This window comes from Zootoca vivipara, chromosome 16, assembly GCF_963506605.1.
Source record: "Zootoca vivipara chromosome 16, rZooViv1.1, whole genome shotgun sequence".
In the NCBI taxonomy this organism is placed as follows: domain Eukaryota; kingdom Metazoa; phylum Chordata; class Lepidosauria; order Squamata; family Lacertidae; genus Zootoca; species Zootoca vivipara.
In genome coordinates, this window is record NC_083291.1 from 37,818,246 (window position 1) to 37,831,674 (window position 13,429).

Consider the following 13,429-nt stretch of genomic DNA (forward strand, 5'->3'; position numbering starts at 1 on the left):
AGGAGCTTTGAACTGTCAGCTCAGATTTGCAAAAGTGCCCACAAGTTTCAGTCTTGTTCCTGTTTTCCTTAATTGAATAAAGTGACACATCAAAAATTTCACAGATGAAAGGAGGAATTGGGGTCGGAGGAAGTTTGTCCTCACAAACTAATCTCCCTGATAGAATTCTGCATGTTCTCCTTGTGTCTTGGGAGCCCAATCCTTTGCCGTTTCAGCTTAACACAGCCGCCCCCAAACTCGGCCCTCCACATGTTTTGGGACTACAATTCCCGTCCTGTTAGCTAGGGATCATGGGAGTTGTAGTCCCAAAACATATGGAGGGCCGAGTTTGGGGGTGCCTGGCTTAACATCCATTCTGCTGTCGGGGCTCCCTGACAGCATGCATGTGCAGTCTTTGGCCCTGCTGCTTTGGGGAGTTTATAAAGGTCAAAGACCCCTGGACAGTTAAGTCCAGCCAAAGGTGAGACAAAAGCTTTTCTCGCTTTTCATGAAGAGGGAGGATTGCTCCAGTCTCCAGTATTCTACTGAACTCCTACCCACTCTTACTTTTACGCCCTTTTTGGGTTCCAGGTCCCCTCACACATAACACACCCACTCACGTTAGTAATACTTGATAGAATCAAAAAGGGGTTCCGAGTTCCAATGCTACCACTTTGATTAATTAGAGCCAAAGTAAAAGGGGTTGGGGGCAAATCCTTAGAAAACCAATTCCTAGTGCTGTACTTGGAAACAGGAGGCCAATCCTTTCTTGTTCTCTCCCCGCCTGCCTTTGCTCGAGTTTAATCCATAGGGGAGACTTCCTCCAAGTGACCCAAAGTGGAACTTTGGTTTCCAGCTGTTGGGTTTCTATGCATATCCATAGCATGTGCAGTGAACTCACCTGCTCCAGAGGTACAGGAATTGCCAGCGGCTGGGCAGCGACATTCCTAGTCCGACTGCGCTGGCGGGACCGGGAGCGTCGAGTGCGGGATGGAGAACGTCGAGTGCGGGATGGAGAACGTCGAGTGTGGGATGGAGAACGCCCCCTCCGCTTGGGACAGCTAATCCACATCTCTTCCACTGAAGGGGGGAAAAATGGCAGACTGTTGGTTGCTCCGGAAGTGATATTTAGGCAAGAGAAGCAACTTGACCCCAAAGACAGTTATTGCCCCAACTCTATTCATTATTTTCATTGCCATGATCCTACACTTTGTTGAAGGGAAACTCCCCACCGGAGTAGAAATATGTCGAGCAGATGGAAAGCTCTTCAATCTGAGCAGGCTGAAAGCAAAGAGTAAGGTTACCATAACTTCCGTCATAGAGCTTCAGTACGCTTATGACAATGTAGTGTGTGCACACTCAGAGGATGACTGCCAAACCATCCTAAATATCTTTGCAGAAGCTTATGAAAAGCTTGGCCTATCACTCAACATCCAAAAAACCAAAGTGCTGCACCAACAAGTACAAAATAACCCCTCTGCAGCGCCACAAATCCAACTCAATGTGTAATGGAAAATGTCAATCACTTCTCCTACCTCCTATCTTTCCACAAGGGCCAACATTGATGCCGAAATCCAGCATCGCTTGAGCTCTGTGAGTGCGGCTTTCTCCCGATTGAAGTGCAGAGTGTTTGAGGACTGGGACATTCACAGGGAAACCAAACTGCTTGTTTACAAAGCTATTGTACTGCCAACCTTACTGTATGCTTGTGAAACATGGACCACTTATAAACGCCATCTCCAACTCTTTGAAAGATTCCATCAATGGTGTCTCCAAAAATTTTTACACATCACTTGGGAAGATAGGCGAACTAATATCAGTGTACTGGAAGAAGCAAAGATCACCAGCGTTGAAGCAATGATTCTTCAACATCAACTTCATTGGACTGGTCATGTTGTGTGGATGCCTGATGGTCGTCTTCCAAAGCAACTACTCTATTCCAAACTTAAAAATGGAAAGTGTAATGCTGGTGGTCAACAAAAGAGGTTGAAAGACTGTCTCAAGACAAATCTAAAAAATGTAGTATAAACACTGACAACTGGGAAACACTGGCCTGCGAGCGCGCCAGTTGGAGAACAGCCTTTACCAAAGGTGTCATGGGCTTTGAAGACACTCGAACTCAGGATGCAAAGGAGAAACGTGCTAAGAGGAAGGCATGCTTGGCAAATCCACACCGAGATCAACTCCCGGCCAGAAACCAACGTCCCCACTGTGAAAGGACGTGTGGATCCTGAATTGGCCTCCACAGTCACTCATTGTTAAAACCGTGTTCATGGAAGATAATTTTACTCGGCTACAAATGAGAAGAAGAAGAAGAAGAAGAAGAAGAAGAAGAAGAAGAAGAAGAAGAAGAAGAAGAAGAAGAAGAAGAAGAAGAAGAAGAAGAAGAAGAAGAAGAAGAAGAAGAAGAATCCTCACAGGTGGCTTATAGTTACTATCCTTTCGAATTGCCAAGCCACTACTTTTTCTACAATTGGCTAGAAGTGGGATAACAGTAGATCCTCAGATCACTTGTTGGCAGATCTATATTACCCAGCAATATCCTTCCTTATGGCCAAGAACCTGTTATGGTGTTTACTAAGAAGTTAATCCTATTCAGCAAAGGTCCTTTTCCAACATCCATTGAAAGTTTCCTGCTTACTGGGGTACTAGTCAACAGGAATAAATGAAAAGGGCAGACCCAGCAAGCAGGAAATTATTTAACGGCACAGGCACCCTGAAAATCCTCAACCACATTTTTGCTGTTGACATACGGGTGGCCATCATGATGCCCTCAAGATGTTATTGGACTCCCAACTTCCATCAGCCCAAGCCAGCATGGTCAATGGTCAAGGATGATGGTACCTCACTGACATCCCTGATCTATACCGCAGAGCCGTGGTAGGGAGCCTGCTCCCCCGCCCCCAATTACTGTTGGACTACAACTCCCATCATCCCTGACCACTGGGAATGTTGTCTGGTGCTGCTGGGAGTTGGAGTCCCAACAACATCTGAAGGGTGACAGGTTCCCTAGCCCTACTGTATAGGCGAGTGCTGCAACTGATCTTTTTGAACATGCCTCAAGCCAGATGGGTCCACGACAAGGGATACAGAAAACACAAGAGGGGAAAACAGGGATAATGCTGGAATGCAATGTTTTGGAACAGATAGTTTGACGCTCCACAAGAGCGAACAAACAAATGTACAGCGATTCCATGGAAAGGGGCGAGTGTGGATGCAAGCTGTGTCAAAGCCAACTTGTTTTAGCTGGCAGGGTGGGGGAAACAAAAGCCTGCCACAAACCAAAAGTTAAAGCACAACATTTTAGAAATTGATAGGACATGAGTTATTGGAACAGTCTGGCTGAACAGATAGGTCTTTGCCTGGTACTGAAAAGACCACAGGAATGGCACTAGGCAAATTCTCTCTGGAAAAGCTGTTCCATAATGGGGGGTCACTATTGAAAAGGCCCCTTTTCCTGGTGGAATCCACCAGGGGCAGCATTACATTAACCTGCGGCCCTCCAGATGTTGCTGGAATCCAATTTCCAGTAGCCCCAAGCAGCATGGCTGATAGGAGCTGGAGTACTGCAGCATCTGGAGACCCCTAGGTTCCCCAGCTCTGAAACACAGCAGCAGTAAGAGACAACTTTCAACGCAATTGTGTCTGTGGTCTGCTGTGTCTCCTATATGGTGCTTTGGCCTCCTACAAGGTAGGGTAGGTTGAGAGAGAGAAAAAGAGAATTTGCCTCAAGACCACCCAGTGAGCCTCACTGGGAAGTTGGAATTTTAAAGAAAGTTTTTCTGCTTCGAGACCAGTGCTTCAGTCCCCCCACCCCCACCCCAGCACACCAGCTCTCCACCTGCCACCTTCCGGTTCCTTCCTAATAAGTCACTCACTTTTCTGCTGGTCAGCCCTGCATTCCTTTATTTGTGTTGCAGTTCTGTCCTGTGAGCAGGGCAGCAGCTTTGGGAATCCTGAGTCAGTTAATTCCTTGTTCTCTGCATTGACCTCAGAGTCCAGAAGCAGAAGCTCTGGTTTTGCCATTAGCTTCTCTGCAAGCAGATGATAATAATAATAATAATAATAATAATAATAATAATAATAATAATTTTATTTATACCCCGCCCTCCCCGGCCAGGGTCGGGCTCAGCACAGCTAACACCAAATATGAATTACAATAAACGTAATAGGAAAAAGAAAACAACAACAACAGCAAACAAACAAACAAAATACGGCTTAAAATGCAGCTTAAAATGCAGCCTCATTTTAGTAGTAGCCCATAAATCAAGACCATAAAGGGAGGAAACATCAGATATTCACCTGAGTCAGCTATCCATACTGGTCCTACATTGGGCCAGCAAAAAAAGCCAGGGGGGAATTTATATATCAAATCCCATATAAGGGGTCAGAGTGAGCCTAAGCCGAAGGCCAGGCAGAACAGCTCTGTCTTACAGGCCCTGTGGAAAGATGACAAATCCTGCAGGGCCCTAGTCTTTTGTGACAGAGCATTCCACCACGTCGGGGCCAGTGCTGAAAAGGCCCTGGCCCTAGTTGAAACCAATCTAACCTCCTTGAGGCTTGGGACCTCCTAAGTGTTGTTATTTATGGACCTTAAGGTCCTCCGCGGGGCATACCAGGAGAGGCGGTCCCATAGGCACGAGGGTCCTAGGCCGCATAGGGCTTTAAATGTCAAAACCAGATCACACACAAGCTGAGCAGAAAATCTCCAAGGTCTGTGGAGTGCAAGCGTAAAAGGAAGCTGCAAGCCAAGAGGCTCCTGGGTCAAATATGCTGCATCACTAAAGGGAGAATGAGGCTCAACTGCTATAACTAACCCAAAGGCAGCCTGGAGTTTAGGAAAGACTACTAGACCCAGGTGGCGCTGTGGGTTAAATCACAGAGTCTAGGGCTTGCTGATCAGAAGGTCGGCAGTTCGAATCCCTGCAACGGGGTGAGCTCCCGTTGCTCGGTCCCAGCTCCTGCCCACCTAGCAGTTCAAAACACATCAAAGTGCAAGTAGATAAATAGGGACCGCTCCGGCGGGAAGGTAAACGACGTTTCCATGCGCTGCTCTGGTTCACCAGAAGCAGCTTTGTCATGCTGGCCACATGACCTGGAAGCTGTCTGCGGACAAACGTCGGCTCCCTCGGCCTATAGAGCGAGATGAGCGCCGCAACCCCAGAGTCGGACACGACTGGACCTGATGGTCAGGGGCCCATTTATTTTACTAGAGGGTAACCCATACATAATCCACCCAGACTTGCTAACAGCACATGCTCTAGTTTCTTCACAGCCCATTTCCCGGTCACTTCTAGAGAGGCACCCTTGCCGTTGCTGGACCTTGAGACCCTGACTCAGCACTTTTGCTAGACAAGGGAGAAGAGGAAAGGGGGATGCTCTGGGACAGTTGCTAGGCAACTGCAGCACTCTGTTCTCCAGCCACCCCCACACCTGCTATTTGCAACGAGTTGTGTACATGCATAGGTTCCCTTTCAAAATGGGAAAATGTTCATCGCGTGAGCACCCAAACTCTTTTGAGATGGGGAGGAATCAGTCACTGGAAACATCAGTGCACACACAGGAGGAACAGAGTCAGGCCAGGTTGGCCTGGGGTCCCAGTGACAGCTTCTGCCCTTTTCTTAGCTCCCACCTGCTAAGGAAAGCCTCACATGCCCTCCCTCTCCAGGTCTTATGCGAGGGAATTCAGTGCTGATAGGAGGGCCTACGGGGTGGATTTTAATGGCTGGGAGAGGATATATTAATTGTGATTTATCCCTCCAGGCGCCCACATGTGTGGGTTGAACAGAGTTTCAAAATCCCACCTTTGGCAGCAAAATTGAAAGCATAGGAATTAGGCTGTAATGACTTGTTTTGAGCAACTCCAGCTATGAAGGAAGCTGGTATCCCCCTTCTTAACCCACTTAGCAAAGAATCAGGTAAGAACTTGTAAAGCAAGTTTTAAAATAAGACGGACCCAGTTGGCATTGTGGGTTAAACTACAGAGTCTAGGGCTTGCTGATCAGAAGGTCGGCGGTTCAAATCCCTGCAACGGGGTGAGCTCCCGTTGCTCGGTCCCAGCTCCTGCCCACCTAGCAGTTCGAAAGCACATCAAAGTGCAAATAGATAAATAGGGACCGCTCTGGCGGGAAGGTAAACAGCGTTTCCGTGTGCTGCTCTGATTCGCCAGAAGCAGCTTTGTCATGCTGGCCACATGACCCGGAAGCTGTCTGTGGACAAACGCTGGCTCCCTCAGCCTATAGAGCGAAATGAGCGCTGCAACCCCGGAGTCGGACACGACTGGACCTGATGGTCAGGGGCCCCTTTACCCTTTTACCTTACTTTATGATCATGCATTGGTTCACTGCAAAGGCAGCAATAAAAACTATGCAGGCAAAATACTTATATTTGCTGTATACCCAGCTTCAGAAATACACCTAATGCTGGAGCCAGCAGAGGCATCTCCACATCAAAATAAGAGATAGAGGAAAAGGAAGTACTATACGCTTGTTGCTTTCCAGGAGAGGAGGGGAAATGACATCACACAGAGCCCTCTCTACCAATTGTATTTCTCTGGTCTAAGTGTCTTCCTAACAGCAATAGTGCTCTGCGGACTTAGCCCCCTTTCATGCTGACTAGCAAGAATATGCATTTGTTTGGCTTGGTTGCTAATTTCCCAGAGAGCCCTCTCCTAAAAACCACCCTACCTGTTTCTTGCAGAAGCCGCTGGATCTCTGTCCGGGTCTCCTGTAGACTTTGCAGTACCTCCTGGCTCTGTTTGGCTGGGTCTTTGTAGATCCAGATAAAATAAGTCACCACAGCGAAGCCCAGACCAGCAAAACCTCGACGTGATAGGCCCACCCAGAAGGAGATTCTCTCCTGAAGTGAAGAGAGACAAGTCAATGCAACCAGAGACACACAGATCATCGTATAGCATAAGAAGGAACACAATCCTTGAGTTCTCCCTGGAACACCAGCCTTCCCAAAGTACCTTTCCAGATCTGTGGGATTCTCATCAGCCAGCTTAATCAGAACCGGCCCTAACAAACAAAGATGTTTATTCGGCTTTACGCCCATCATAAAACACAACACAACAAAATAAAACAAATAAAACAGCGGACTCGTTCAAGCCACAAATAATATAACACAATTCACAGCTCACAAGGACAAATATTAACAATTCAAAAAGAAAAGTTTAAGATTATGATTAAAAATTTAGGCACTACGCTAAAATCAATATCTGATGTCATTATAGAAAATTCTTATAACTATAAATAATCAGCTAACATTCCATTCCATCTCTTGTATGAGAGAACGGCTGTTAGGAATTTAGCAACCTGTAGAGTAATATAAGGATCCACATCTTGAACCGGCCCTAACCTTAGGGGGAGTGAGGCAGCTGCCTGCCTCGCCTCAAGCAACAGGTGTTGGGGGCAGGCAATGTGGCAGGAGGGTGTTGTGGAGCAATGCTGTGACAGCCACGTGGCGTGTTCTGCACGTGGCCTAATGCCCTCAGGTATGGTGTTTGGTAGATGTGGCCCTGCTGTCAGTGTTGCTGTAAGAGTCTATGGCCAGTCCAGTCAACTCGTAAAATGGAGGGCAGTGAAAATGCCAGCTTGCCCTTTGCCCCAAGAAGCAAAATGTTGTGGGTCAGGCCTGGTCCTCATCCTGGAGAACCAATGTAAAAGAAGACAGGGTTGCTGCGCTTTTTAGTAGTTATGAGGGGTAGAAACCTGACCTACATTATTTCAAGTATCAGCTGGAAAATTAAAATTTAAGTAAATTATAATTAACTTGTAACATTCACTGGTTGCTAATAGCATGAGTTACTTTTAACAATAATTAGGCACATTAGCTAGAGCAGGGGTGGCCCTCAGATGATGCTGGGACCCCAACTCCCATCAGCCCCTGCTGGCACAGTCAAGAGCGAGGAATTATGGGCCTTTTAGTTCAAGAGCATCTGGAGGGTGACAGGTCCCCCAGCCCCCAGCAAAAATGGAACCTACATTTGTGAGCTACCAAAAGCATCTTGCTGGCCAGTCTAGCCTTGATCCTACGTAGCAAGGTAAAGGTAAAGGTAAAGGGCCCCCTGACTACTTAACAAAAAATCTGGTTATTTAAGGCTGCTTAATCTCCATTTGCAAAATCCAGTTTTTCTTGGTGGAAAATGTCGGTCACCTTGGTGCTGAATTTAGATTTTGTTTTTGTTTTTTTAAAAAAAGAATAACAAAAAACAGCACACACCCAGAACATACACAGCCCTTGGCCCTGTCCTCTGTTGCACTTGCTCATCTCACCATCGTCACAGCTTGCCTTCCACTGATCCAGCCAGATATACAGCTTTAAGAATTCTCCTTATTTAAACTGCAACATGCAGCCACACCACATTTAATGCAGAATTGGTTGGCAGTGGCAGCAGACCGACTGCAAGGGCCTAGGAATCTACAACAGTCCAGCCCTTGGAATGCAAGCACAGGCAGGACAGGGGTAGGGATGGCTGGTTGTGGTCACATCTAGCTTCTACCTTCAGGAAAACCCGATAAGGTGGGATGGAGAATGGATTTAAGGATATACTAAACAAAATGCTTATAGGGACCCAGGTGGCGCTGTGGTTAAACCACTGAGCCTAGGGCTTGCTGATCAGAAGGTCGGCGGTTCGAATCCCTGTGACGGGGTGAGCTCCCGTTGCTTGCTCCCAGCTCCTGCCAACCTAGCAGTTCGAAAGCACATCAAAATGCAAGTAGATAAATAGGAACCGCTACAGCGGGAAGGTAAACGGCATTTCCGTGTGCTGCTCTGGTTTGCCAGAAGCGGCTTTGTCATGCTGGCCACATGACCTGGAAGCTGTACGCCGGCTCCCTTGGCCAATAATGCGAGATGAACGCGCAACCCCAGAGTCGGTCACGACTGGACCTAATGGTCAGGGGTCCCTTTTAAACAAAATGCTTATCATCACCAGAGAAGTTCTTTAAAAAAAACACACCCCAAAACTATAAGAAGTTACTTAAAAGACAGGCTGGTGGTGTTGCTGGATTGTTGAGAAAAAGAAAGATACGAACTGGGTTGCTGTTAATTGAACGACAGCTTTATTATACAGGTTTCACCACAGAGTTGGTGATTCATGTATCTCAGGCATCTTTCAGGAATGCAAACAACAATTAGTGCGTGGGGAACCTCAGGCCCTTCCTCCTCACTTTGCTTCCTCCTCACATGACCAGCGAGCATATTAATCTCAGGACTATTATTGCTCATAGAGATAACAGCACAATTTTCAGCCTGCAAGTAGATTTGGCTGGGGGCAAAGTCTTGTAGCCTTGCAGCAGAGGGACCAACAGAGTTGCGATCTGTCCTCCCAGCTCCCTCTTCTTCCTCCTCCTCCTCCTCCTCCTCCTCCATTCCTCTTGGTTATTTTTGTTTTGTTCTAACTATAAGGGTTTAAAATCCAATAGCAGCAACCTGAAAGAACAGGGTGAGAGTCAGGAGGGGTGCAATTCAGTAGGACTGCCAGAATTTGGTAGAAAATATATTAGCACCTGGACCGGGTCAAGGGGACACAACCAGGCCAGATTCGGAGGTGGGGCCAACAACAAACATGCCTTTGTCCATCCACCCTACATAAGAAAGCACACATACACACCCTGAAGCCTGGGAACTGCCGTTTAAGTGTGCTGGGAACTGTAGTTCTGCAAGGGATAATCTACAGCTTCTAGGATTCTTTGGAATTTAAATGTATGGTGTGCCTGGGGACTGGCTTTTCAGTCCCCATAAGACAAGGATGGGTGTGGGACCCAGGTGGCGCTGTGGTTAAACCACTGAGCCTAGGGCTTGCTGATCAGAAGGTCGGCGGTTCGAATCCCTGTGACGGGGTGAGCTCCCGTTGCTCGGTCCCAGCTCCTGCCAACCTAGCAGTTCGAAAGCATGTCAAAATGCAAGTAGATAAATAGGAACTGCTACAGCGGGAAGGTAAACGGCATTTCCGTGTGCTGCTCTGGTTTGCCAGAAGCGGCTTTGTCATGCTGGCCACATGACCTGGAAGCTATACGCCGGCTCCCTTGGCCAATAATGCGAGATGAGCGCGCAACCCCAGAGTCGGTCACGACTGGACCTAATGGTCAGGGGTCCCTTTACCTTTACCTTTAAGACAAGGATGTAGAAACTTCAGTTGTCCCAGATATTTCTGGATTAGAACTCACATTGCCCCTGGCCATTGGGGCCCCACTGGCTGGGGATGAGTGGGGCTGGGCATCTAAAAACATCTAGGTAGCCCCGTGTTTCCCATTCCTTTTGTAACCATTGCGGATGGATAGTACTATCCAGATGCCCTGGAAAAAGAAGCTCACCAGCAGGGCATGAACGCAACATCCCTCCTGATGGTTTGTGCTCAGCACCTGGTGTTCACAAACCTGCCAAGTTTTCAGGAACATTGGTAGTGCCAGTGTAATAATTGTTGGCTTGAAACGCTGCATGCACTAAAGCTCTCTGTCGGGTCAGTACTCCATTCTTTCAGGTCATCGGTGCAGTGGTGAGAGTGATGGGAGATCAGGGTTCAAATCCTCACTCAGCCAAGCAGCTACTCACTGGCTCTTCAGCTAGCCTACCTCACAGGGTTGTTATGAGGAATGAACAAGGAGTGGGGGAAACCATGTACACCACCTTGAGATCCTTGGAGGAAGAAGGTGGGACATAAAGTTGATAAATAAATATAAAATAAATACCATGGTTGTTTATCTCCTGCTCGGTTTGGCAAATGTGTCACGTGCAGCAGGGGGCAGGGAGGGAGGGATAGCTAGCTTTTATTTAAAAATATTTTATTTTATTTTTAAAGAAAAGCCAGTTTCTAGATTTTATAGCCTTGGAATAGATGCTTGAAAATGCCTGCAAAACACTACCTGGCAAAGCTCAAAAAGCCAGGAAGGTGGCAGAGAGAGATTTCCGCTCCCCTCCCATCTCCAATGTGGACGCCTTCCCTTGACAAGTGTGAGGGTGACACCATAGTGCCGTGGGGAAAGAGGGGGGGCCGAGGCTCCCATCAAGCCACCTACGCTTGAAGGGCGAGACGGGGCCTCAGAAGAAATCAGTATCAAATTGTCACTCCAGGGGCGGCTTGTTTGGAGAGATGTACCTTGCCCTGCTCCCTCCCCTGCCCCACACTCCAGCTCGGATTCCATTAGTGCAGGAAGAGGCCATACCGTCAAGTCATGGCCCCCGTCCACTTCATCCATGAGAAGGCTGCAGATGACACGTTCTAGGTAAATGTTTGCTCCCACCAATGTCAGTAGAGGGAATCTGGAGGCAGAAAGTTGGAGTGAGAGCATTAAAGAGAAGGAAGTGCTTTAGGAGGTGGGCATTTTAGGAGGTGGGCTTCCGCTCGTCTCGTGCCTAGCAAGCACAGGGCCAAGTGGGTTTTCCTTTCCAAGAGAAAACCCACTCTTTAGCTCGAAGTCAGAACAAATGGCAATCCCAAGAAAACGTGATTTGTCGTTTGCTCTAATTGGCTGGTGCCCAAGGGGGGGACGACTGCTATTTGGTACCCAGGGCCCAATCTTTGCCTTCTGAGAGCCTTAGCTTTCTTCTTAAAGACAGCTTGGTTCTAGTGCTTATTGTGGGTAAATAAGTTTGGAAATAGGAAACCAGGCTTCTAGGGACCAGGGGTGCCAACTTGAATAAAATATGGTGGGAGGGCAGGTAAGCCCCACCCCACATAACTGATGACAAGACACGGCACATGCACACCATTTGAATGGCAATGCCCATCAACTTGTGGGGGCAGCCCAATAAAACAATTTATTGGGAGGATGAAGGGACCTCAGCCCCTAAGAGTTGTCTCCTATGCTAGGGACAATGGACAGTTTAGGTGTGAAAAATACACTGATATACGCTGTATTTCCCCCTCACCCACTGCCACCCACACAAAAGTCTAAAAACCTAAATCTTAGAAACAGAATCTTGCAGTGTTTATCTATGCATAATTTATTGGTCTTGCAAGAATGTGTTTAGATTCAGATTCAGATGTTTATTTACGGCCATGGGCCCATACAAATGTGTTTAGAATCATGGGCTTTTACTAAGAGCTAGAGCTACTTACCATAACTGCTGAAGCACTGTGGGCCAGGCAAATTTCAGGAAAACAGAAACCTGCGTTCTGCAGCGTTTCAGAACCTGTGGCTCCCCAGATGATGCCGGACTCCAGCTCCCATCATCCATGACCATCACCCATTCAAGTTGGGGATGATGTGATCTGTAGTCTAACAACATATGCAGGGCCACAGGCTCCCCATCCCTCCTCAATTGGGTCTTGAATCTATGCTGGGGACCAAAAAGGCATCACAAACAAAAGGAGGACGTCTCACCGTAGTGGGCAACACTGACCTTCTCAGTCTGCTACCCAATTGCTAACTGTTTATTGGCGACTTCAAGGCCCCCTCCTGCTCTCCATTCTTATCTTTAAAGTGGACCTTCAAGTAGAATAAGGGGTTGCCAACTCAGCACCTGTGGGTTCATCCTGCTCCTTCCTCCACTGCAATTAGTCTTGAAAAAAAGCCAACTCTTGTTGGTCATAGCTGGAAAGAGGTTCACTCTCCTCTCCCTGGCTGTGGCCCCACCCACCAAACACACCCATCTGGCCTGCAGCAAGCAGGCTTTCCAGAAGCCTTGCACTGGCAGCAATCAAAAGCCTTTTTCAAAGTTAATTGGGAGGGGCATTGGAGGAGGGGAGTGATATTCCTGGGGGAGGATCAACTCTCCTCCCCCTGCTAAAAATATTGGGCTTGAAAAAATGAAAGCACCTTTCTTACACCTAATTTGCTGGGAGAACGGAAGAATCATGGCTTTTTTCCAGCCGGAAATCACCCGAATTCAGTTCCAGCACCTCTCAAGTGGGCACTATTGCCATTCTAAGAGAACATGTTGCGTTCCAGCACCTCTTTTTCTAGAAAAATAGCACTGAGAAGAATACAGTATGTGTTAGTGGGATATGTTGCCAATGGCAGCTTCTAAGATTTCCGGATGTGCACACAGTCCTAATAAGGTGGTCAACCCCTGGAATAAGATGACTGTTTAAAAAATGAAGTACGCAGCAGCCCTGCTGGAAATCCTCCCATCCCATCTCTCAAGTCAGCCTACGTGTTTTGATCAGGCTGGAATTTCTCTTCTCCAGGTGTATCTTTTGCATCTTCCATCCACACCTGTTTCCTTACCGTGCTCCTGCAGTCCATTGGCTAGAGGTCAGCACCAGGCTGGCAGCCCCACTTAGGAGATGAAAGAAGACCGAGTAGAGAGCGCTGGACTCCCCAACGACGAAGCGGTGCAGAAATGTCACCCGGTTGAAGATCTCAGCAAAGGCTACTCGCTGCTCAAAAGCCGAATCCTGCAATTCTTGGAAGGCCTGGCGCACCCCTGCAGAGGAGAGAGGCAAGCCAGCAAGGTGCCATCCACATTCCTCTCCCAGCTAGAACCAGAAACTAGGTGGGAA

At 47.7% G+C, this 13,429-nt stretch overlaps 1 protein-coding gene across 1 annotated transcript in view; it reads right to left on the minus strand.

Annotated features, from left to right (window-relative positions):
• The window catches only part of LOC118075349 (uncharacterized), a 45,782-nt gene that overhangs the window by 1,458 nt on the left and 30,895 nt on the right, over positions 1 to 13,429 (minus strand). Inside the window, exons 5-9 of the mRNA XM_060269131.1 lie at positions 13,155 to 13,353; positions 11,148 to 11,244; positions 6,666 to 6,837; positions 3,858 to 3,992; positions 881 to 1,059 (exon numbers count right to left, since the gene is read on the minus strand). Coding sequence (XP_060125114.1) covers positions 881 to 1,059; positions 3,858 to 3,992; positions 6,666 to 6,837; positions 11,148 to 11,244; positions 13,155 to 13,353 — 782 coding nt within the window. The remainder of the gene's footprint in view (positions 1 to 880; positions 1,060 to 3,857; positions 3,993 to 6,665; positions 6,838 to 11,147; positions 11,245 to 13,154; positions 13,354 to 13,429) is intronic.